The sequence below is a fragment of the Carya illinoinensis genome, chromosome 5, assembly GCF_018687715.1.
Source record: "Carya illinoinensis cultivar Pawnee chromosome 5, C.illinoinensisPawnee_v1, whole genome shotgun sequence".
Classification (NCBI taxonomy): Eukaryota; Viridiplantae; Streptophyta; class Magnoliopsida; order Fagales; family Juglandaceae; genus Carya; species Carya illinoinensis.
The window spans coordinates 30,687,542-30,713,739 of NC_056756.1; the positions used below are offsets into that span (position 1 = coordinate 30,687,542).

The 26,198-nt window shown below is 35.3% G+C and overlaps 1 protein-coding gene across 2 annotated transcripts; it reads left to right on the forward strand.

Moving 5' to 3' along the window:
- The first annotated feature begins 12,944 nt into the window (after positions 1-12,944).
- Positions 12,945-17,660, forward strand: LOC122309047 (protein WVD2-like 7). 2 transcript variants are annotated; one of them, XM_043122398.1, is made up of 9 exons: positions 12,945-13,439; positions 14,055-14,600; positions 14,693-15,058; positions 15,197-15,255; positions 15,364-15,438; positions 16,062-16,164; positions 16,257-16,328; positions 16,701-16,811; positions 17,184-17,660. In XM_043122398.1, the coding sequence occupies exons 1-9, from the start codon at positions 13,368-13,370 to the stop codon at positions 17,397-17,399; spliced, it is 1,620 nt and encodes a 539-aa protein (XP_042978332.1). In that variant the 5' UTR covers positions 12,945-13,367; the 3' UTR covers positions 17,400-17,660. The 2 variants fall into 2 exon arrangements, with proteins under 2 accessions (XP_042978332.1, XP_042978333.1); XM_043122399.1 differs by lacking the exon at positions 12,945-13,439 and adding an exon at positions 13,480-13,627.
- Positions 17,661-26,198: the final 8,538 nt, after the last annotated feature.

Here is a 26,198-nt window from a genome sequence, read left to right on the forward strand (position 1 = left end):
GGCACCCGTCCTCCCATACGAACACCTGAGGACGTAGGAGGTCGAGTTCCGGTCCGCTGAACAAACTTCTGGGGCGAACCCGAGCTGCTTCCTTCACCAGAAAAACTCCGCCTCTTATGCCCTGGAGGGGAACCCACACTCAGATTATTTTCCCGCTCCACAAGGGTAGCCACATCCACTAATTCCTGAAAAGTGGATATCCGATGGCTGATCACCATACGGCGTATGTCATGATGCAGCCCCTCCTGGAAACGATTTGCTCGCATCTCCTTAGTGGCGACAAGGTGAGGAGCAAACCGCTCAAGTTCTATGAACCTCCGGGCATACAGCTCCACTGTCGTGCCCCCTTGGACCAGATTGGAGAACTCTCTTGCCTTTTGCTTCCGTACCGATGTAGGAAAGAAGCGGTCATTGAACTCCTTCTTGAAACGCTGCCAGGTCACCGCAGCGAAAGATCCCAGTTCAGATTCCAACAGCACCCTCTTGGTATCCCACCAATCAGAAGCAGTACCATGCAAGAGATAGCTGGTGTAGAGTACTTGTTGTGCCTTAGTGCATCCACACACCTCAAAAGTTTTCTCCAGATCCTTGATCCATTTTCCAGCCTGAAGTGGATCCTCATTTCCAGTGAAGTGTGGAGTCCTATGCGCCAGGAAGCGCTCATAGGTGCATCTGGCTTGCACCATGCTACTGGACCCTCCTGGATACATCCAAAGCCCTCTTTGATATGGCCAGGGACCTCCTGGTTGTGGCCAAAACCCTCCTTGTTGCGGACAAGGCTCTCCTGACGGTGGATAAGGTCCTCCTGATGGTGGCCAAGGACCCCCTTGTGGTGGCCAAGGTCCTTGTGGTGGCCAAGGCCCTGCCTGTTGAGACCTCGCGCTCTGTTGCATAAACTCCGTCATCTGCCGAATTGCTTCGGCTATGGAGTCATCCCTGGAGGTATTGTCCCGTGGCTCCTGAGTATTTTTCCTTGGTCTCCCCATTTTTCTGTCACAACACCACTCTTGACCCTCCTTTAAGAAAACAAATAAAACCATCATAAAACCAACAAAACAAAACCGACACCACACAGCAAGAAACAAAAGAAACCAGCTTGCAAAAACATAATCAAATAAATACAAACAAACAAACAAGCTCAAACAAATAAAACAAATGAAACAACTATACTTAACATAATTTTTAAAACACAACTTTAAAAAGCATTCTGGTACTACATACAGGACACGTGGTTTTACCCAGAGCCAAACCGCTCTAATACCACCTGTGATGCCCCCAAATCCCCACGCCCGAACACTGGGAAATCGAGACGTCCGGATGGTGACAACCCAGGTCACCATCCTATCGACGGGTGCCGAGTGTGTGCAAAGGCAACAAATGTGCACGAAAGAACACGCAGCGGATAACGAAAGTCATAACTAAGTACCAGAATTTTCTTAACGTAATACAAGCTGTTTAAAACATACATAAATAAAATATTACAAAACACGCATATAATAAAATATCAAATACAAAGCATGACATCAGCAACCCGGCGGAGCCGCATCCTCGGGCTCAGCCTCCTCCTCCTCCTCCTCGAACTCTGCACCAAAAGCTACGGAACCAAAAATGGTACCGCAGGTAAGTAAAACCCAAACACTACCAGATAATAACACATATAGAACTCAAACAATATGCATGAACCATGCCCAATGCACAAAACCCAAAGACACAGTTTTCCACACACGCCAAAATCACATTTTTTATCCGTATGCACCATGACCTCCCCTAGGGGTCATCCGCACACCCTGGCTCCAGTGCCACACCGCAGAGTACCACCACGCATGTGACACCTAACGAGCGATGCCCAGTTCCGTGCCCCGCACGTTCGTAGCCAAGCATCCTCTAGCCCTCACCAGCGAAGGGCCACGGAGTCGGTGCGTAGAGCGATGCTCGGTTCCGCGCCCGGCGCGTTCGTAGCCGAGCAACCCCTAGCCCCCGCTCCCGTCGTCTAGCGACAACTCAGGGGACATCACTCAGTTTATTCCGCTCCCGAGTGACCAGAGGAGCTCCACCAGGATAATACCCCATCCCGGCTTGGGGTCGTGATACACACGCACCCGTAAGACCACTTACGCCAATACACAGGCTTTTCACACTTAAACAAAAACACACGTGCATGCACCATGTAATGCCATATCAATGCATAATAAGATAACCAACCAACATAAATCAATAAAACAAGTATCTCCGTCCTCCATCCATCCGACCCCCGAACTCCTCGGACTCAGTCCGGAATCAACCAACCAGCAGATTAATTAATTGAAAGAGCAATATATATTTAAATCTGAAAATAGGGTTTGGAAAATACTTACAGCGCTATACGGTAATTTTAGAAAACAAGCGGCGTTGCAAACGGCGGCGGAAAAGCAACGTCACAGTGAAAATTCACTGCGGCCGTGGGTTTGAAAAACTCACTTTTGAACGGGGACAAACTAGGACACGAAATTGATAGGGAATGGTCTAGGGATGGTTGTGAAACTATTGGAAGTGATGAACGGCCGTGGGTGGCGGCGGAATCGCCGGAAATGGCCGGAAAACGCAAATCGGAAACTAAGCTCGTAGGAGCTGTTCCGGTGGTCGTTGGAGGCCGGAAATGGGTGGGTTAGGACGGCAAGGGACCGGTGATGAAGTGGTGAAGAAATGGTGGCCGGAGGTGGAGCGACGGCGGCGGATCGGAGCAAAATCCGTGCAGCCTTTGGAGAGCTTTTCCGGCCAAACGGCCGGCCGGTTGGGGGTGGGCTTTGGAGGGGTGGTGCGCCGGAGGGAGGGGAAGAGTTTGGGATCGGTGGTGGGCCACACGGTGGCCGGACGGCACTGGGTTGGGCTGAAGAGACGTTCGGCGTGAGGGAGAGGGAAGAGAGAGAGAGAGCTCGGGGGGGGGACGACGCGGGAGAGAGAAAGAAAAAAAGAAAAAAAAGAAAAAAAAGAAAAAGAAAGGAAAAAGAAAAGAAGAAGAAAAAAGAAAAAAGAAAAAGAGATGTAGGGAAAAGAGGAGATCTAATCCTCATTCCGAGAAACAAAACTAAACCGCCAAAAGAGATTAAAAACCACAAAAACAACTAAAAGAAATAAAACACAACATCAAATAAATTAAAAACTAATTTTAAAACGCAAATAAATTAAAATAATTAAACTATATATTAATTAAAATAAAAACAATTATTCCAGCACATACAATGTGCTCAATTTATAGAGTGGAAGGTAACGGAAATGTCAGACCTTCTTACAAGCATGAGGTGCACATGATTTCTAGAGCTAGCTGTACCGAGCTGCTGTAACAGAAAATATTCTCTTATTGTACAAGCAGAAATACCAGAATATTCTATAGAAAGTTACAATAAAATTCTTCACGAATAATTGCTTCTAGAAGAGTCTTGTATTTGAGAGTGGGTTCTTTCTTTGTTGCTGTCATCGTGTGTTGCTGAGATGGAGTTGTGAGTCTTTGATGAGCTGGAATTCTTTGTCATGCTGTCAATGTGATTGGTTAAAAGGTAAATTTTATTAAAAATAATATTAATTTAAATTTTAAATATAAATAAATAGATATTAATATACAGATAAGTCTGCGATTGTATTTATATGTAATAAAAAATTTTTCTTTTACCATATAAAACTCTACGTGTAACTTTAGGTTGATCATTAAGGACGTCATAAAGGCTTCTAAAGTGATTAAATAGTCATTTCATAATTTTCAAAAGATGGAGAAGGGGTGTTTATTACAAGTGTCCTTTTATTATATTTTTTATTTGTACATAATAGGCAATATTCTAGGTCTGTAACTCTTAATATATTTTTAATTTTTTTCATACTAGTAAATAGATTGTGTAATCAACAAATATATTTGTAAAAAAAAAAAAAAATAGAAACGTTATATTAAATCTTTCTGAGAGAAGATTCGCATGGCAACATTTTTAAAAGTGTGTCATTATAGTCTGATTTATTTGATTACGTCAATAATCTCTTTTAAGTTCAAATAATTTAAGGCAATGTTCAATCTTCATAAAATATGATATATTTACAATTGTATTGCAATTTATAGTAAACAACACAATTTGCTGACAGTGGGTATGTGTTATCAAATAATTTTTTATTTGCTCTCATCTTACTTAGTTTCAGTCTATTCACTTTCGTAGTAATATCTTTTTAAACTGTATTATTCATGATCATAAATAACATGTTAAAGTAGTAGATATTAAAATATTAACTTTATGACATAGTCAAAAGTCTCTTAAAGGCATAAATAAATTAAGGTCATTAATTATGATTTACAAGATTCATACAGTGAGAAAGTAAGGATCTATTCACTCACATCTATTTTTTATCATAAAAGTATATATAGTATAAAATAAATGTTATGATAGAGTTATCTTTCTCAAAAGAAAGAATGTATATATAATCTCAACACACCGTACAGATTTTAGTATAGTTATTATCTCAACGCCTAATTTGGATTTTTTTATTTACTCGATTTTTAAAGGGCCGCTTCCCATCCAAAGTGTCAAAGATGGTTTATCTCGCATATGGCTAAACTATAAGTTACATGGATTGTGGGTGACTATGTACGGTCATCTTAAATATAATAGACTTCATCTTAATTCTCATTAAGGCGAAATATCTTTTGTGTCTTATAACTTATCTCTATCTAGACAAATACTTAGTGATACATTGTTTCATCTTTGCTCACTATTCTTTTATAGCGTCAAAGACGATCACTCATATAAGTGAGCCGATTTAAGTATGTATATCAACATATATTTTTCATCATAACTTAAATTTATGGTGAATGTGTGTGTTTATTAAAAATAATTTTAATTACTCTACATGATTACAGAACATATCATTATCATGTGCACAATGAGCAATAACATGAGGGAGAGATATCACATTATCAATTATAAATTATTAAATCACAACTCTCAAGTGGTGTTTAATAACTATTTCTCTACATGTGCATTCTAATGTCTAGTAACTTTTCAAAATATGCTCCTATCAAGAGACTCTATTTTTATATATAAAAGTAATTTGTACAAATATGAAGTCCATGATGATTCATTGTAAATCTCATTTAGGATAAACTCACAATATAGAGTTTAGATTCTAGTCAACAAGTCAAAAATCTCATTTTAAAAACTTAATTTGCGACTTCAAAATTTCATATGAATCTATTGTACTCACCAGCGTGTGAGATAACCAATTTTTATGTTTCATTAAGGGTAAAATGATTAAGGTCTTTGCCTCTAAAAACAATCACAATAATATAGCCATTACTTTTAATGACTTGTCTAAATCCCATCACAAACTTATTTTATCAAATAAGCCATATTTACCCTTGATAAAGTTTCAACCTCTAACTTCTATCGACCTGTTGATAAGTACTTGGATTTGGTTCTCTCTCCTTCTCCACTCTCTCTCAGGAAACAACCTCACCTTCAGAGATTTCGACGGGGGTGGGGAGCTTCGGCTCCTTCCCCCCCCCCCCTCCCCCCTCCCCCCTCTCTCATCCCCTTCCCCCCTCTTCTTTCTCTTTAATCTCTTCTTTCTTGTTTTAGTTTTTCTTCGACAGGTTTTGTGTTCACAGGCAAATAAAGGGGAGTTACCGACGGAGTCGTGTCCAGCCATCGACCGCCAAAACGCATCCCACCCAGACGTTGGCCAGCCGCCGATCTTCAAGACCACCGAACGCGGCGCCAAACGGAGGGGAGCGTAGCCCGCACGCGCGGGGTGGAGTCTCGGCCTGAACAAAACGTGGGGGTCACGCGCCGCTGGGGAGCCACCTGCCTACTCAGATCTTGGATTTTCCGAGACCTTAGACTCCGGGAGATCATCGACCGGCCGTCGGTTCTTCCCAAAGAATGGTTTGCTCAACGAGCACCACTTTCTTGTGCTTTTTGTCCATCGGTTTTCAGTGTTTTTTTTAGTTGTTTTTCTCGGTTTTTATTTCGTTTTTCTAGTTTTTGTTCTGTGTTCCATGGTTCAAACCGAGCGAGGCTATGAGCTTTTTGTTCGGACACAGCTTTGGGCTGGTGCCAGTGGGTAAGGCAGTCAACGTTACGGCCGGTGGACGTACGGCCGACCTTTGCAGTGGAGGTAGTGTGGTCCGTACGCGAGCTGGGTACTCGTGCTGTTCTTGTGCTCCTAGTGCCGACGCCTGGGGTGGGTGAGCCGCCGGGGCTCAAGCCAGTGCTTGGTTTTCGTGGTTTTGTTGTTTGTTCTTCGCTTTGCAGTATAGTTTTTGTAGTATATTAGTTTTTAGGTATACTGATTTGGACTTAGGGTTCAAATCAGTGTTGGTTTTGTCGTTGTTGGTTTTTGTTTGTAGGTTGTCTGTGTCTTTAGGTTTTAGTCTAGGTTGTATGCTACTGGACCATTTGTTCATAGCATTTGTCTCCATAGTCCGCCTCCTTGGAGGTAGGAGGAGCCATCCAGTCTCTGATCATACAGAGCTGTTACTCTCTCTTTTGAGAGTTTTAGAAGTTCTTAGACAATGTCCGTCACGTTGTGTGCGGAGAAGCTCCTAAGCAGATGCGTTAGTTGATTTTATAGTCGAGTTCTCTTGACTTATAAGTCACAGTTGTAACTTCGCTTATTGAATGAATGCAATGAAGTATATTTCCATCAAAAAAAAAAAAAAAACCTCTAACTTCTATCAGCAAACTATAATGGAAACACCAAATAATATGGACGAAACTAAATTCTTTGGTATTTTTCAACTCATTAATTATTTATGGATTTTGAACAAGAGCTTTTAGAAATTGTTTTTCGTATACATAGTCTCACAAGACATTAAGTTTGAACTACTTTTCATAAACCAATGTCCACTATCGCGTAGTATAGAAAACTACTCATTAAATAACAATTAATAATCTAAGATAACTAGATCATCATTTTTCTTAGTATTCTAATAATACTATTTTATTTAATTTTCATTTCAATTTATCTTATTTCAATTCACTATCTAAAGAAGAAATGATGTGTAGAGGGTGGCATTGAGGACTTTGGATTTCAGTTACATAAAAGCTCAAAGGGAAATGATATTCACTGAGAATATTTGTAACAGTATATGGAGTGCACTTTTATTTTTAGTTAATGAAGATTTTTTTTAATCTTGTTCATACTAATAAATAGATTGTGTAACCATCAAGTACACTTGTAAAAGAAAAATAGAAATATTATATCAAATCTCTCTGAGAGAAGACTCGCATGGCAACATTTCTAAAAGTGTGTAATTATGGTCTGATTTATTTGGTCACATCAATAATCTCTTTTTAGTTCAAATGATTCAAGGCAATGTTCAATCTCCACAAAACATGATGTATTCACAGTTGTGTTGCAATTCACAAGAAATAACACAACTTGCTAACAATGAATACACATCTATATCGATATGTTACTTAATAATCTTCCATTCACTCTCATATCATTAAGTTTCAGTCAATTCGCTTTCTCAATAATGTCTCTTTACACCATATTATTTATAGTCATAAATAACATGTAAAATAACAGACATTAAAATATCAACCTCATGACATAGTCAAAAGTCTTCTAAAGGTATAAATAAATTAAGGTTATTAATTATGACCTACAAGACTCATACAGTGAGAAAGTAGAGATCCATTTACTCACATTTACTGTTGGTCATAAAAGTACATGTAGTATAAAATAAATGTTATGGTCAAGTTATCTTGCCCAAAAGAAAGAACGAATATATAATCTCAACATACCTTACAGATTTTAGTATAGTCACTATCTCAACGCCTAAACCGAATGGTCCGAATCCCTTTATTTACTTGATATTTGAAGTGCCGCTTGCTATCTGAAGTGCCAAAGAGGGTCTATCTTGCATCTGGCTAAACTAAAAATTACATGGATTGTGGGTGACCATGAAAGGTCTTCTTAAATATAATGGACCTCTTCTTAAGTCCCATTAAAGTGATATATCTTTTGTGTCTTACAACTTATCTTTATCTAGACAAGTACTTAGTGATAGATTGTCTTATCTTTGCTCGCTATCTCTTTGTAGCGTCAAAGACTATCACTCGTGTAAGTGAGCCGATTTAAGCCAGTACGTCGACACATATTCTTCACCATAACTCAAATTTATGATAAATGTGTGTGCTTATTAAAAATGATTCCAGTTACTCCATATGATCATAGAACATATCATTATCATGTGCATGACGAGCAATAACATGTGGAAGAGAAATCACATTGTCAACTATAAATTATTAAACTACAACTCTCAAGTGGTGTTTAATAACTATTTCTCACCATGTGCATCCTAATGTCTAGTAACTTTCCAAAATATACTCCTACCAAGAGACTCTATTTTTTTATATAAAAGTAATTTGCACAAACATGAAGTCTGCGGTAATTCTTCGTGAATCTCATTTAGGATAAACTCACAATATAGAGTTTAGATTCTAGTCAACACGTCAAAAATATCATTCAACAAACTTAATTTGTGATTTCAAGATTTCATATCTCTTGTACTCACGAGCATGTGAGATAACCAACCTTTATGTTTCATTAAGGGTAAAATGATTAAGGCCTTTGCCCTCAAGGACAATCACAACAATGTAGCCATCATTATTTTTAATGACTTGTCCAAATCACATCACAAATTTATTTTATTAAGTAAGCCATATTTACCCTTGACAAAGTTTCAACCTCTAACTTTCATGAGTAAACTATAATGGAAACACCAAATAATATAGGCAAAACTAAATTCTTTAGTATTTTTCAACTCATTAATTGTTTATAAATTTTGAACAAGAGTTCTTAGAAATTGTTTTCTGTATACACAGTCTCACAAGACATGAAGTTTGAACTACTTTTCATAAACCAATGTCCACTATCTTGTAGTAAAGAAAACTACTCATTAGGTAACAATTAATAATCCAAGATAGATTATCATCTTTCTTAGTATTCTAACAATAATATTTTATTTAATTTTCATTTCAATTTATCTTATCTCAATTTATTATCTAAAGAAAAGATGATGTGTGGAGGGTGGCATTGAGGACTTTGGATTTCAATTACATAAAAGCTCAAAGGGAAATAATATTCTCACTGAGAATATTTGCAACAGTATATGGAGTGCACTTTTTTTTTTAAAGGTAAGGAAGAATTTTTTTAATGAGTTTACGATTTTTTTTTTTTTTAGTTTATGATGTTTTATCTTTAAGGAGTTTTAAAAAATATTTAAAAAAATAAAAATTTGTAGGTTCAATAAATATTTTCGATAGTGTATCGGTGAGTAGGGGTATAATTGGTCTGATTTGGTCCCGTTTTGTATAATTTTTGAAACAGAGTCGCTTATAACGGTTTTACATTTTCAAGAACTGATTTCACACTGATTACCATCCTAAGCTAATACTTACAATTTTACCAGTTCTAATCCAATTCGGTCCAATTTTAATATAATTATATTATTATAAGTTATAGTGATTTAATATAGTATTAATATTAATATTAAATCACTAAGTACTAGTATAGTATAGTATTAATATTAATATAGTACTAGTAATAATATTACTATATAAAAGTGATTTAATATTAATAAATTATAGTGATTTAATATAGTACTAGTATAAATATACATTAGTATACTAATGCATATCAATTAGATAAAGCGAAATGTAATTACTATACTAATGCATTATATATTTACCAAAATGATTCAAATGAATATGTTGAGAATTTATTAGGCTTAAAAATGTAATTAATATATATATTTTATATTAGGGGTGTAAAGAAAAACCGATAAACCGGTAAACTGGATCGGACTGATGCCGGCATCAGTCCGGTCCTGAGGTTGGTTCGGTCCGGTATCGGTTTTAGTTCTTTTAAAAATGGTCAAAATCGGTCTGGTTTTATTTTTTCTTTTTCTAAAATTGGACCGGACCGATTTATATATATTTTAATTTTTTATATTTTATATAATATTTATATATAATATATAACTATATATAAAATAGTCTTGTATTATATGATAAATTACTAATTAATATAATATTAAATTTTAAAATCTTATATCATTTTGCTTATTGTATTAATAGTTATACTAATATTATATCACTATATATTATACTATATCATTATATTATATATTATAATATATCATTATAATCTATAATACAATTATAATATATTACAATATATTATCACTATAGTATTATATATTATAATATACTATATTATATATTATATAATATACTATAATATAGTATATTATATAATATATAATATAATATATTAAAATCGGAACGAACCAGACTGGAAACCGGTAAAACCGGAGTACCAGTTTAGGAGAGTAACCGGTGCGTAATCGGTTTTGAAAAATACAAAACTGGTACATACCGGTTCGGTCCTAAATTTTATTCAAAATCGAATCAAACCAGACCGGTTATACCCCTATTTTATATTAATAACATATGATCAAATAAATGTTCATGTTTAATATTATAATTTTATGTTAAAATTATAATATAAAATTATTTCATATATAATTATATATTATATATAAAAATTATATATATATAAACACGAACTGGTTCGGTTCGGTCTTAGAAATCCTAGAAGCAGAATCGGATCGATTCTATCCGATTTATGGAATCATGAAATCGGTCCTGACCAATTGATTCGGTCTGGACTAATTTTTCAGTTTAAACTTTCACCCTTATCGGTGAGTATAACATCGTCCAAGTTCAAATGGATGCCTTTACCACCCCTCCTAGCATGGAAGTGAGAATTTTTTTTAATTTTTAATTTTTTTTAATTTTTAATTTTTTGTTTTTTAAATAGATATTTCTTTTATGAGAAAAGATATTTGTGACCGTGAATTGTACAACCACCGTATAATCATTTTGAAAAAAATGAATAAAACATAACTCCCATAAAAAAATTAATTTTTTAATTATGGATCATATTCCTTTTTAAAGCAATTACGTGGTATTTATGTATTTAACAGTTGTATGTAAAAAGTCTCTTTCTCTCTCTCTCTATATATATATATACATATTCGTTTTTCATGTGTTTTTTATATGTTGTGTATTTCTTTCTATTTAAGTTATAGGTGTCAAGCATTGATTGTGAATTTTTTAATAAGGGGAGTGATAGTCCGTTTATATAAAAATAATTTTACAAACTCACGTATTTTTATGTGATTTATTATATCTGCTTTACAATAAAAATAATTTTATAATATGACAAATCACATCAAGTCACATTAATTTGTAAAATTATTTTTATTTAATCATTTTATGGCTAGAGTATTTATCTTTTAATAATTTATTGATGAGTTTTTATGGTACGATTAATTTAGACATGGTTTGATTGCACAAATCTTTCATTTTATCTCAATATTCAAATATCATTTAAATACAAATATTTTTTAATTTCATATTTTCTAATTTTTTATCTAATCATTACAAAATTGTCAAACATCCAAATAAAGCATAAAAAGAAAATTCAATTTTCTTAAATCTTAAAATAAAAATAATATTAAAAAATTAATTATAGTCATTTTTAACTTTATAATATTTTTATTAAACTTTTTATTTCTCATTTATCAAAATTCATAAAAATCTTAACTCAAATAGTTTAACTACTATTTATAAATCTGTTATATTATTTAATTTAATTTGTGTAACTAAATGATACCTTAATCTTTATTAAACTTATGGGAAGTAAATAATTTAATTGAAAAAGTTAGGAAGTATTAATTAGGCAGTGCATGCGCACGCGCCGCATGTATTCACAACCTACCATCACATCTCGGCCATGCCAACAGGCAACAACCACATGCACCTCACCCCCTGTGTAAAACTTCTATTCTATTGCACTCTTCTTCCTTATGTCAATTGTCATCACAATCATTCTTTTATTGACACCTCATTTTGGTTGTAAAACTTAAACTGACATTAATTTAGTTCAGCCTAATTTTAAACTAAGTCTAACATCAAAATACCTAATTTTAAACTAAGTCTAACATCAAAATACCTAATTTTTAAATTATTAAATTCATCTCAACTTAAAACCTCCTTATACGTAAGATCCATAATATTTTTTTCAACTCAATACATCTTTATATTAGAGACCCACAACCCTTTTTAATTTTTCACAAATAATATTAAACTTATTTTAATATTTAAATACATCTAAATTTATTTTAAATAGGTCTCATATAACCCATTTCACCTATTCAATTCATTATTATTAATAGAGTTTTGCTACGTATAAACAGAGTTGCGTACTAATATTGATTTCTTTATATTCAAAATTTAAACTAGTATTGTTTTTAATAAAATTTATTTTTTAACCAATCACATTATTTTAATGCATATGTTAGTGTACAATTATACTTACAATTAGATTTTTCTTTATTAATAAAGAGCGCAACTCAACGTCTAACATTCAAAAACTCGAACTACTCAGCTAATCTATATCAAGAAAACTCAAGATTTGACCATTAATTTGGCTCAATTTCCTACTTTTTCTCATTTATTTTCCTTTTTGTTGCACACATTGTAATTGGATTACTATCATGGCTCTCCCATCTATTCTCTTAATTATTGTAAATTGCCCTTAAAAACTAATAATTCTATTTAAAAATTTTTACACTATATAAAATTCACGTGGCATAATTTAATTTAAAAAATAAATTTTAAAATTTAAACATTATAAATTAAATTATGTCACGTAGTAATAATGTGTGATGTAAAAACTTTCAAATAATCTTGTTAATAGCCTTGCAAATCTTGTTTAACGTTGGGTACCCAGGTTGACAAATGAAAAGGCAACAAACATAAACGTTGGAGACAAAGGCCGTTGCAAAATCTCTATAATGGGTAGGATTTGTCTCCCTCCTTCATCTATTACTCTCGTGGTTCAAATTCAAAAACCAGCCAAAGCAAGAGATAAACCATTCATAGCATTATCGGCCTGATTAAGTAACAAAGTAAAGTTCTGACATTCATCCAATCATAAAATCCACTGATACGAAACAATTGAGGGAAAAACTAGACGTTAGGAAAAGCTTCTAATTATATCCCAAACCTGGGCCAACTCTCCAAAATCTTCAACCAGGGTCCCAGAAAGAACTGGAAATGAAATAAAAGCCGATGCTTTGGAAAGCGAACCGAAGACCCACGCACGCGCACGCACGGAAGCACAGAAAGAAGAAGCTTTTTCCTGCAAAATACAATCCAGCGTGGAAATGGCGCCTGTTGCTCAGATTTAAAGCGCATTTTGCATAGACAGAAATCAGCTTCGAGAAAGAGTTTAGATTTTCTGTGGTGTTCTTTGTTTAGTGCGAGTGCGAAGACATGGGTGAGTCTGCCACGTGCCTTGTGAGGTCGTTCTCTCACCCTTCTCATGGTTCCAGTGAAGCCAAAGAGGTCAGTGTGTGAAATTGCGTTCTTTCAAGTTTCTGTATTTTGGATTCTTGGGCAGTGTTCAGAACTTCAGATAATGGATTGTATTAATGTAACCGTCTTTTAGTTTTTTGTTATGGTTTGTTTGGGTGCTGTGGAAACGGGGGAAAATGAGAGAACATCTGAACATGAGGAACTTGTAACGGCTTGAGGTTAATATAGCTGTCAAGAACTCAAGTTTCTTGTTTGTCTCTCTTTCTTTCTTTTTTTTTTTCTTTTTTTTTTTTTTTTTTCATGTATATCAATTTTTATCCATAGCTTTTGATAGGCTTTTTGATGAAATCGGCCAGGATAACCAGTCTGTCATAGATATTCACGAATGGAGCATTTGATAGGCTTTTTTATGAAATGCATATCAATTTTTATCTATAGCATTTCATTTGCAATCAGCATCTCATGGCTTTTCTCTGAAAAAGCAACCATGAGCCTATGTTCTCATACAGAAGAGGCAATTGATGGGGTTGTAAATTTCATTGGCATCTATCATTTTGCCCTCTAGAACAAGGTTTAAGTTGTCTCTCCAAATATACTTAGTATGTTTTAGCACTTCATGAGAAAACTAATTAAATTTAATTGCAGCGTGACCCAATTCGTGCTCTAGGAGAATCAATCTCGTTTGGGAGGTTTATGTCCGAATCCTTGGCCTGGGAGAAACGTTCAACCTTCTCTCACAATCCTTACTTGGAAGAAGTGGAGAAGTTTTCTAAGCCAGGTTCTGTTGCTCAAAAAAAAGCTTATTTTGAAGCTCATTACAAGAAAAAGGCTGCAGAGAGAGCGGCAGCATTGCTTGAGGAAGCAAATACAACCGCTCGTAATGTCTCTGGGTCAGAAAGTAAGGAGAAACTCCATGATGACTTGTTCATGGATTCGGCATTGGTGAAAGCAGACAGCCTCAAGGCCATCGATGAACCACATGGTGATGATACCCCTAACACGGCAGTAGGTTATTCTGTTCATGCGAATGGGGATAATCCTAATGTTGGAGTAATGGAAACTACAAAGGTGGAAGCAGCTGATGCTGTAATCCAAGAAGGCATTAATCTGGTTGAAATTTCAGACCAAACTGAAAAAGTTGAAGACTACCAGAAGATCGTGGCCTCCCAAAAAGAGAAGAATCTCGATAAGGTTGTTGGGTTATATCTTGTTTGTAGTTTCTTGATATAACAACTCTCCGTTATTTATACTGCCCATCTATCACTTTCTTATTTATGCTTCAGGATGCTTACAAGGAGATTCTCCCGTCACCAAGCAAGAAAAGACAAGGGAATTTTTCTCAGAAGTTGTCAACCAAAAGTAGAGCATCCAAGCTCCCAGTCTCTCCTTCCGAACAAATTATTTCTATGCAACCCATAAATGGTAATTATACATCTGAGAATAGCAAGAAGGTGGCAGGAGACCTAGTTGACAAAAAGAGATTAAGTTTAAAATCACTTCACATGTCAATCAATTTTGCTTCGCGTACCTGCAAAAACAGTAAAACTACAACTCCAGTTTCTCAAAAGATGCGAAGCAAGAGAACTGATGCAACTTTGTTCAACACATCTGGACATGACAGTTCAACTTCCGTACGAACTGTGACTAGCGTATGTAGTCTACTGCTTGCGTTTGTATAACTCATTGGTCATTCATCTTATTTCTTATATAATGCACACGTCTGAGTTTTTTTGAACTAGGAAAGCTCTGTTAACATAACTGAGAAGAGTTCCCTTTGCACACTTCAGGCATCTGTTAATAAGTTAATGAAGGAACGTTCAGCAAAGCCCCAGTCAGAAGATCGAAGGTATTTTGCTGCCCGAATCTCAAATAGTTCAAAACTCTTTTCCATCTTGATCCATGCATAAAAGGACTCTGCTTCTTACACTGATTTGACTATATCTATAAATCACAGGACTAGAACACTACTCAGCAATTCAGTTTCTGCAGGAATAACAGAGGATCGGAAAGGGCAGTCCCTCTACATTGAGTAAGCAGTTTGAGTGCCTCGATCACTTTAATGGTTCATGTTTCTGCAGACAGTAGATTACCTCCTTTAGTTAGTCTTGCTTTTGCTACTTTTCTATTAGTACCTACTTACTTGACCAAGTTGATGCTTCACATGATGTATATCAAGCACTGTTTTATTGAACACGTGTATTTCACCATTTTTGTCTCTGAATGAGTTCCTTTGGATTTTGATAACATTGGAATCTCAGCACCTAACCTCTTTCACTGACCATAAAATCCAGAGAACAAAAATGTGAACCTTTTTTGGTAAGTTAAATGGTGAGCTTTCGCATGCAGCAGATTGCATTATCCTATGCTTGCACTCAATTATATATGGTAGAATTTCCAGTTGTGCACCTCTTTCCTGATGTCATATTTACAGAGACTCTGCAAATGAAACTTTCAAATTGTCTCCTACAAATACTACATTGGATATCATGCTTATATTTGACAAAACCTAATAATCAATTGGCAGACGAGAATTCCTTTTGCAAATGGGGCCTAAAGTATATGCTTTCTTTGTTAGGAACAACTTTGTAAGTTGTAACGCATTCATTAGGAAACTTGTAGACTGTTCTCATAATTTTTATTTTTTTCTGGCAGCCACTCAAATTCTTCAAGTGTCAGTAGAAGCAAGGCACGATCTCCTACTTTATCTTCTCCCTTCACTTTCAGGAGTCAAGAAAGAGCAGAAAAGCGTAAAGAGGCAAGATTAATACTACCATTCTTGTTGACTCATAATTTCATGATGTAGAATTGTGGCAATACTTGCATAATTTTTTGCTATTGCTATTCCAGTTCTTTCGAAAGCTAGAAGAACAAATGAACACCAAGGAGGCCGAAAAATGGAAGCAGCAGACAATGCCTAAGGTTGACTTCATTACCCTTCTCAGTATTAACTAGTTGGCATGGATGGATAAGGATCCTCTCCATTTCTATTGTAATGGAAGTATCATTTAGTGCAAACCATGAGGTATTTTGCTCTAAAGGGATATATCCATTTCAGTTGAAGTGGAAAGAATCCCATTCTGGTATGGATTCCCTACAGAAATAATTTATAAATAAATAAAATGAAGCGACCCTGTATCTTTTAGTGGCTAATAACTGAATGCATAACTGGAGCATTATTGCATAGAGTGGCCCAGTGGATCTGCTATAAGCATATTACACAGCTTTGAGGGCATTTTGTTTCTCAATTATTGAACACACCTACAACTAGCATTTGTTTCCTACTCTATGCAGGAAAAGGCACATTTTGACATTAAAAATTTGCGACGGACCACCGAATTCAAAGCCAAACTACATGAAGATTCAAATCATGGATCACAATCTCCAAGTAGTCCCCTGAAGAAGGTATCTGTATCTATTTGACTTGGTTCTCTATGATGTCTATAGTGGGTTAAAAGCATGCATTTCATATGCTATAACTGTTAGGAATATTCTTAACAGTAAATGTCTCTTGAGTAATGTAGAAAGATTCTCCTATGAGTTTATTTCAAGGTGCTACGCAACTGCAAAAATTTGAACTCTCTCTGTAGACACCCTCCTCAAATGCTTTCTTTAATATTTCAATCTTGTCATGTACTATTTGTTTTTCTTTCCATTCTAATCTAGTGAGAGCGTAGGGGCCAAATTTTGTGGGTGTTGATATGAGTTTTTGTTTGGTGTTCATCCATCATATCATTTGAAAAAAATAAAAAGATGCTGATTATTCATGTTTTGCAGAGTCCAAGAACAAAGTCTCAATCACTGAAACTCGGAAGAAACCCAGTTCAGAGCAAAGTCCAGGACTCAAGCTCTCGACCTCCTCTTAAGCCTTCAGGCAGAAATGTACACTCTAACCAAGTGACGGAAAAAGTTAATCAAAGCACAAGTCGTTCTTTTATTTCACTAACTAAGAAGAAGGCGCGTGAGAATGCCTCTCCCAATATTCAGCATTAAGTGTCTAAGAAGATAGTAGATTGCTTCATGTAATCGCGAGGTGTCGACTATAGTATTGGAATTCCGATTGATCCAGCGGGTAAGAGCTGGAGCCATTCTTGTAATTATTCATAATGTAGAGATAGTTTTGTGATGGCAATGGGATTGCCCTGAGGAAAAATAATAATGGGATTCATTTTTATTCACTTTTTTGGTGTGTTGAGAGCTTCTTTTAACACCTGAGAAGTCAAATTTTGTGTCAATTTATCCGCTGATTGTTTATGTTTCTTTTTTTTTATTTTCTTAAAGGAAAATACTTTAGCCACAAAGGGATTATATAAAAGTAAACTCATAAACTGACGTGGTTTGATGTGATATGTCAAAATCGGGCTGTTCATCCGGGTTCCGACCCGGGTACACCCAAACCGGAACCCGGATTTGAAATCCGGGCCGGAAACCGGACCGGGTCAGATCCGGGCAGGAACCCGGATGAATCCGGGTTTTGTAAAATCCGGGTTTCGGATTGAACCAGGTTTTTTTTTTTTTTTTTTTTTGATAAAAACCTATATTATAGCCCAAGGCTAGAAAGTTATCGAGTTTTCGGCTCATTTTGTCAAAGAATAAAAAGGCAAGGCTGGAAAGTTCAAAGAAATCAGGTGTTAGTGCTGTGCATTCAGCTTCTCCAGTATCTAGGGGAGAGTATCGGACGGTCCGGACAGAACCGAACCGGTAGAATGTCCAGTCGGTTTCGGTCCTATTTTCTCTGGACCGATAGGTTTCGGTTCGGTCCCGGTCCAGGGGGGTTTTGTCCCGGACCGGACCGAACCGAACCGAATGAATATTAATATATTTTATTATTTATATAATAATTATAATTATATATAATTTTTATAATTGTATATAATTATTTATAATTGTATATAATCTATAATTATTTATAATTTTTATCTTACCTAATAGGCTAATATTTATCATACTAATTATTAATATATATAATTTTATACTAATACAATAATACTAATATAATAATATTTATACTAACTTACTAAGACTAAGACTAAATCACTAACCGTCTATATTAATAAATGACTACTAGTTATTAGTATTACATGATATTTACATCTAGTTATTAGTTATAATTTATAAACTTATAATAAATAAGTTAATAAATATTACTAATTTACTATATATTAATAGACTAATAGTATTACTATATTAGTATAATAGTCTATTAGTAATTTAGTATATAGTAAATTACTAATATATATAATAGTAATTATAGTATACTATTAGTTATATATATTAAATTAATATATTTAAGTTATTATCTATCAGTACTAGTGTAACTACTAACTAGTGTTATTACATATTAATATTATTAGTTACTAGTTATTACATCTAGACTATCTAGTTATTAGACTATAGTAAATAAGTTAATAAATATTACTAATTTACTATATACTAAATTACTAATAGACTAATAGTATTAGTATAATAGTAAATTACTAAGTTAGTAAATTTCAAAAACAAAAAAAAACTCTCTAAGTTAGTAATAATTAACTAAATTAACAATTAACTAGTGATTTTTTTAATGATTTAATTAAATAATACACATTAAATAGTTTACCTAATTTTATTTTTACTAACTTAAATATATTTTTACCAACTTATTAATTTTTTTTTATTATTTAGAATTAGATTTTAGAAGAAGTTATATGGACCCATATATTTTTTTCTGAAATTATGTGTTGAAATGGTTTCAGCACATAATTTCCCTTTCCCCCCCCCCCCTCCCCCCCGATTCCCTCCACTCCTCCTTCAGTCTTCACTCCACTTTCTCTCTCAACTCTCAAGTGAAAAACACGCTCGACGCTCACTTGATTCTACAGACCCTAGCCCCGTGCCGTGCGCATCCCCTCCTAGCCGTAACCCATTGCCGACGCTGTGCCGTTGCCCACTTGCCCCTCCGTCGCATCTCAAACGAGGTGCCTCTCTCTCTCTCTCTCTCTCTCTCTCTCTCTCTCTCTCTCTCTCTCTCTCTCTCTCTCTATTATTTTTATATCTTACCTATTAGTTATTATTTTTGTTAATTTGCTTGATAGTTGTGGATATTAGGCTTGTTTGTGTGCTGGATAGTTGTGGATTTTAGAGCATTGGCGACTTGTGCCCATTTCTGGAAAACAGATGGGTTCGCTCGAGCCTCGCGTACTTGCCGCTCGAGCGAACCCAGGCAGAGTGGAGCGCTCGACGCTCGCTCGACTTTCAGCTCGAGCGAACTCAAGCAGAGTTGAGTGCTCAACTCTCGCTCGACATTCCGCTCGAGCGAAATCAGGCAGAGTTGAGCGCTCGACTTTCGCTTGACATTTCGCTCGAGCGAACTCAGGCAGAGTTGAGCGCTCGACTCTCGCTCGACATTCCACTCGAGCGAACTGAAAAATCTTATTTTTTTATAAAATTATTATTATAAAAATAAATTTATATTATCATTTTAATGAATCAAATGGCTAATCCAATGTGGGATTATGGATAGAAAGGTCTTAGATTTATGGAAAACTTGTACTTTTCATCAATTTTTGAAGATGGCTTTGATGAGGCCAATGTGGATGCCTGGATGGATATTAGGGTTGTTTGTGTGCTGGATAGTGGTGGATATTAGGGTTGTTTCCAAGCTACGGACAACCAATTGTTCTAGAAAAACTTATTACACTAATTGTTGGTTGTTTATTTTTCTAGATGGATTCGTCAACTTCAACCAATGAGGTGCAAGAGTCAATACAAAGCCCTGGTATGCCTCTGCCCCCACCCCCATCCAATGTAAGTGATAAATCTAACATTGGTGGGTCACAAAGTGGTAGAGTTAGGTCAATGGTTTGGGATCACTTTACAAGAATATCAAAAGGGGATCCCACTAAACCTAGGGTTGCATGTAATTACTGTGGTGCTTCGTATGCGTGTGATACAAAGATCAATGGTACAAAGTCTATGAAGCATCACATTGACAAGCAATGTAAGAAAGGTCCATTTAAGAATACGGATAAGTCCCAGACGACTCTAGGTTGGAAAATGGAGGGAGGTAGTGGTGGTGGAGGACTTGTGCCCATTTCATTTAGTGTTGAGGCTTGCCGACAAGCCTTGACAGAGATGATTATTGTTGATGAGTTGCCATTTAGGTTTGTTGAAGGGGAGGGTTTTAGAAAGTTTATGCTTGTGGTTTGCCCTAAGTGGGTAGGGATTCCATCCCGTTGGACGATTGCGAAGGATTGTTTTAATTTGTTTATCAGTGAAAAAAATAAATTAAAAAGTGCTCTTCGAGGGCAACGAATTTCCCTCACCACGGATACATGGACATCCGTGCAAAATCTTAATTATATGTGTCTCACAGCACATTTTATTAATGATGACTGGAAGCTACATAAGAGGATTCTTTCCTTTTCTTTGGTTGAAAATCACAAGGGTGATACACTTGGTAAGGGCATAGAGTTGTGTTTGCATGATTGGGGACGACCGAAAATACTTGCTATCACTCTTGATAATGCAAGTTCTAATAATGGGGCCATTTCTTATTTGAAAAAAAAAACCAAGTATAGGAGGGATACGGTCTTGGAACATGAATTCTTGCATGTTCGATGTTGTGCACACATTCTAAATTTAATTGTGCGTGAGGGATTGAAAGAGTATGAGGAGTCTATTGCGAAGGTGAGGGGTGTTGTGAAGTATGTTAAATCCTCCCCTCAAAGGTGGGATACATTTAAGAAGTGTGTGGCATTGGAAGAGATTAAATGCAAAAGTCATGTTTGCCTAGATGTACCGACTAGGTGGAACTCCACCTATCTTATGTTGGAGAGGGCTGGGAAATTTAGAAAAGCTTTTGATCGGTTGGAGGAAGAAGATATGTGCTTTTTAAGTAGTATTGGAGATGATGATGATGACGATGATGAACGTGATGTGGTAACTAGAAGAAAGTCAAAGAAGTTAGGGCCTCCCAATGCATCCGATTGGGATAAGGTACGGTTGTTTGAGAAGTTTCTTGCATTATTTCATGATGCAACTTTACGCTTCTCGGGGGATGAGTATGTAACTTGCAATACCTTTTTTTCGGAGTTGGTGAATATTAAAAATGCCATTAACATAGAGTGTGAAGACGGAAGTCCCGTGGTGGGATTAATGGCCTCAAATATGAAGAGAAAGTTTGAAAAGTATTGGGAGAATATGGATAATCAGAATATGCTGTTGTACGTTGGGATTGTTCTTGATCCTCGTTACAAGATGCGATATCTTGACTTTGGGTTGAGAAAAATGTATGCATATGATCAATCAAAAATCATTGATATGAGTTGGAAGGTGAAAAATGCATTTATTCGCATGTATGAGGCATACATCCAAAATGAAGAAGGGAGTTCTCCTCAACGCACAAGTTCTCCACGTGAAGATACGAGTCCTTCCACAACTCAGTCTACGAATAGACATGCTGCATTGATGGCCCAATTTAAGCAAGAGTTACAGTCAGAAGACTCTTTGGAAAGCAGGTCAGAGGTTGATAGATATCTAGCTGAAAAATGTGAGGATGAAGGTGATAATTTTGACCTACTAAATTGGTGGAAGGTGAATTCAGTTAGATATCGCATACTTTCAAAGGTTGCACGCGATGTACTTGCAATACCGGTATCTACTGTGGCCTCTGAATCTACATTCAGCACTGCGGGTCGTGTACTTGACCCTTTTCGAAGTATTTTAAATCCGATGATGGTTGAGGCTCTCATATGTGCACAAAATTGGCTCCGTTCTTCCTCTACTCCAATAAGCCTTAGGACTTTAATGGATGAAGTGGAGGAATTTGAGAAGCAGATAGATATGGATATGTAATCAATTAACTTTGATTTATTTTGTGGTATATTTTGTTTTATCTTCTATATTATTTTAACTTTATTTCATTTGTTTTGTATTAAATTTTTATGGATTGAAGGAGAACTTGTTGGGGAATTGGCTTATTCTGCAGAAGGATCAAATGAAATGGCTACCGAGTCTTAACCCAATGTTGATGTAAGACATGAATTCTGTTTAAAATCTATATTTTTTTTTCCTAGTTTTATTTCTTTCTAGATGTGATTTGTTTGTAAAATCTGCTTCTCTATTATATTTGGACTTTAATACTTGAAAAATTCACAAGTTAAACTCAATAAACATCTTGTTTTATAGTGATTCTGTACATATCAAAGCCTTGTGTCATTAATCCTCTCCTAAAACCATCTTATCTAGGCCTTGTGTCATTAATTGCTGCACTTTGAAGAAGTGCATGGTAAAAAGACTCAGTTACAGCTTGTGTAAAAGGCTAACTAAAGGTTGATTTATTTTATGTTCACCAATATCATCTTGTTTTGTACCAACTCAAGTGCTACACCAACTGAGTTGATTTATTTTATAACAGACTAACCTAATGTTTAAAGGTTGATTTTTATTATGTTCACCAATAGGTTAACGCCTTGGTTTTTTACTTTTTTATCTGCAGATCTGTGAATCGTGATCTCAACCTTGATGGAGAAATTGATCGTGAGGAATTTGCTAATAGTCAGGGACTGATTGAACAATTACCTAATTGTATAATTTGTATTTTGTTTTGATGTAATTATGTTAACTTTTAGATGCTACTGTTGGTCTTTTTTTATTTTTTACGTAATTTATGCTAGTGTTAGTCTGTTATAGTGCACTGTGCATAAGTGCTTTTGATGTAAATTATTAAATATAACTTCTAATCTTTGATAGTTCTTTTTTTTAAGACTTTTTAATTTTTAGTTTTTAAATATGCTTGCAGGTTTGAATTTTTTAAATATGCTTGCAGATTGCTTGGGAATGGACTTTTATTTTTCTGGCCTTTTAGAATGCAGATTGTAATCATTTGATGTACCATGTATCATGTATGTAAAGTAAGATACATGAAAATCGATTTTTGCTATATTTTTCTCTTGTTAGAAGAGCTTTCTTTCCTTTTTTAGATATATGATAAATATTAAATAGTATATACTATAATTGATTGATCTTTAAATTGTTTGGAACGTATATAGAAATTTTTCTTCATTTGGTAGTAAAATATTTTATTCAAATTTATTGTATATAGATAATTTTTTTTAATGGTTATTTTTATTTTTCTTTCTAAGTATTTTTTTGGTATTTTGGGCTTCAAATTAGATAAATTATTAGTGGATTTTAACTGTTGGGCCGAAATTGATGTAAGAAAAAAATTGGGCCATTGGCCCATTTGGAGTCCGGTCGGGCCGATTGGACCGACCGGACCGGACCGTCCCAAATGGGACCAGACCGCCCGGTTCCATTGAGATTCGGTCCGGTCCAGGGTAGGGAATCTCTGGACCGAATAGGTCCGGTCCGGTCCATCAAACCCCCCGGAACCGGACCGGACTGGACCGATCTCCCCCCTGCCAGTATCTTTGTGTTTAAAATCTGGATATTTTGAGTTTTTCTGTCAACAAAAGAAAATCTCAATAATATACTTTGGAAGCAAACATGAACAAGAAATTAGTTCAATGATACTAAAATTTCAGGTCCACATAGAATACGTCCAGGAATTTTCCAATATTGTTATTTAGTAGAATGAACTATGTCATTATAATATGGTTCAAAGAATTATATTTAACATAACATTTGAGTCATTATTCAGAATCATTATTCATCTAAGATAACAACACAAGTTTCTTAACTCACAAACCAAGTTATCGATTACAATATTTTATATTACCGTCTGGTAGGAACAAGCAAGATCTTAAAAGACCCATTCCCCTGTTCCCCATAGATCTTGGGTAGGCAATAGTTGTTACTCCCATTAGAAGATAACAAGCACTATAAAATGTTCTGTATCTCAATCACTTCTTTTTTTACGGGAATTTATAAAAATCTTTGAAGCAAACCAAACAACTTTTCCTGCCTTCCTAGTTGAAAAACTTCATTTTCTGTACAATAGTCTACTGCAAGATCATTGGTGGCAGATGAATCTCATGTTTGTAGATATCAACTTCGTATGTGCTCCACCGTGTGCTCTAAATAACGAATATTTCCTACAAGTTTGGGCATATGAAGTAGTATTGAAACAAGTTGCATGTTTTATAGAAGCAGTAATCTGTAAAGAACATTAAGTTGACAGTATAAGTTGTATACCACTCACACTCTTAATCCATGAATTGAAGTCCTTCTAAGTTCTAACTAACATAATTCTCTCCCATGTATGAGAATTAATTAGATTTGCAATATTTTGACATGAAGCTATTCTTCAGTAGCAGTAAAAATTCTCAAAACTATGGTTTTTATCCAAGTTAAGAAACTTGGTTTCATAATTGCTGAAGAATTATCAAACCAGTACATAGCCGAAAAAATATATATCCACACTTTTCAAGCCAAGAAAAACAACCTATTGTTTATGCTGTTTATTGATCCATTATGCTTTCTATCTTATATTATTCACCCATTGTATTTTCTCATTATAAAAACACATGTTGTATTTTTCATTTGACCATGTAAATTATTTCTTTCCCAGCAACCAAACAGATAAACAAAAAATTATTTATTTCCCCTCGTTTTCCCAGCAACCAAACAGATAAACAAAAAATTATTTCTATCCCCTTGTTTTCCCAGCAACCAAACAGATAAACAAAATTAATTCTTTCCCCTCGTTTTCCCAGCAACCAAACAGATAAACAAAAAATTATTTCTTTCCCCTCTTTTTCCCAACAACCAAACAGATAAACAAAAACAGATCTGAAATTGAACAGAGATGCTAGCGCATACTTGACCATAAAAAACCCATAAAAAAAAAGGATACATTCAGATCTAACGTAAATAGCAGATCTAAAAAACTTGAAAAAAAAAAAAAAACCACCCCATGTTTAACAAAAAATAGCAGATCTACATTTTTTGTTGGATCGATCGAGAGAGAGAGAGAGAGAAGACAGACTACCTATCTAAAGTCTGCCGGCGACGGCGAGAGGGATAGACAGCGGCAAAGCTTGAAGGCGAAGGCTAGGTTACATTCGTTGGGCTTGGACGAGAGAGAGAGAGAGAGAGAGAGAGAGAGAGAGATGAGGATCACAAAAAAATTTTTTTATATATAAACCGAGTACCGGGGTTTAAATCCGGTACCCGGGTATAATACCCATAACCGGCCCAGATTGAGCCGGTTTTAATAATGCGGGTTTCGGCCCGGATCAAATCTGGGCCGAAACCCATAACCGGACACCCGGTTATCCGGGTTCTGGGCCGGGCCGGATATGAACAGTCCTATGTCAGATTGTAAAGTTATTTTTATTATAAAGTAGATCTAACGGATTAGTGTTGACCTTGAAACGGTTCAAGCCTTATGGCTTGTATTGTGCTTATATGCGATGATTGCTTTTTAGGGCTGATTTTTTTTTTTTTTTATTTGTTTTAAAAAGAGGGACGAAATCTCCAAATTTTATTAATAAACCTTACTAAGGGCGGGAGAATACCATTACACAACCAACCTTAGTGCTTAAGAAAATCCCAAAACTCAGTTTTTCAATTTGAAAAACTATGAATGTCAAAACCTATACGAGAAAATCAATATACACATATCTAACATTATACAGTGAAAGGTTAAACCTTGTGCCTGTATCTCGGTAGACCAGCCAGACTCATCATATCTTTATGCGTGTATTGCCAGTAAGTCGGCAACAGAATCACCCTCTCTGTATTCTTGTTTATCCTATTTTGTAATGCTGGGCTTTACCTTGAATTAAGATCCAACGTTCAAACTAGCAAGTGGTCGACCAAAATATTTTAGACCTTTAAAGCTAAAAT

Excerpts from the sequence above, each read along its gene's own strand:
- LOC122309047 (XM_043122398.1), top strand. The coding sequence starts at position 13,368 with ATGGGTGAGTCTGCCACGTGCCTTGTGAGGTCGTTCTCTCACCCTTCT. Across the intron at positions 13,440-14,054 it reads GTTCCAGTGAAGCCAAAGAG|CGTGACCCAATTCGTGCTCT; the intron begins GTCAGTGTGTGA and ends ATTTAATTGCAG. Across the intron at positions 15,059-15,196 it reads CCGTACGAACTGTGACTAGC|GCATCTGTTAATAAGTTAAT; the intron begins GTATGTAGTCTA and ends TGCACACTTCAG.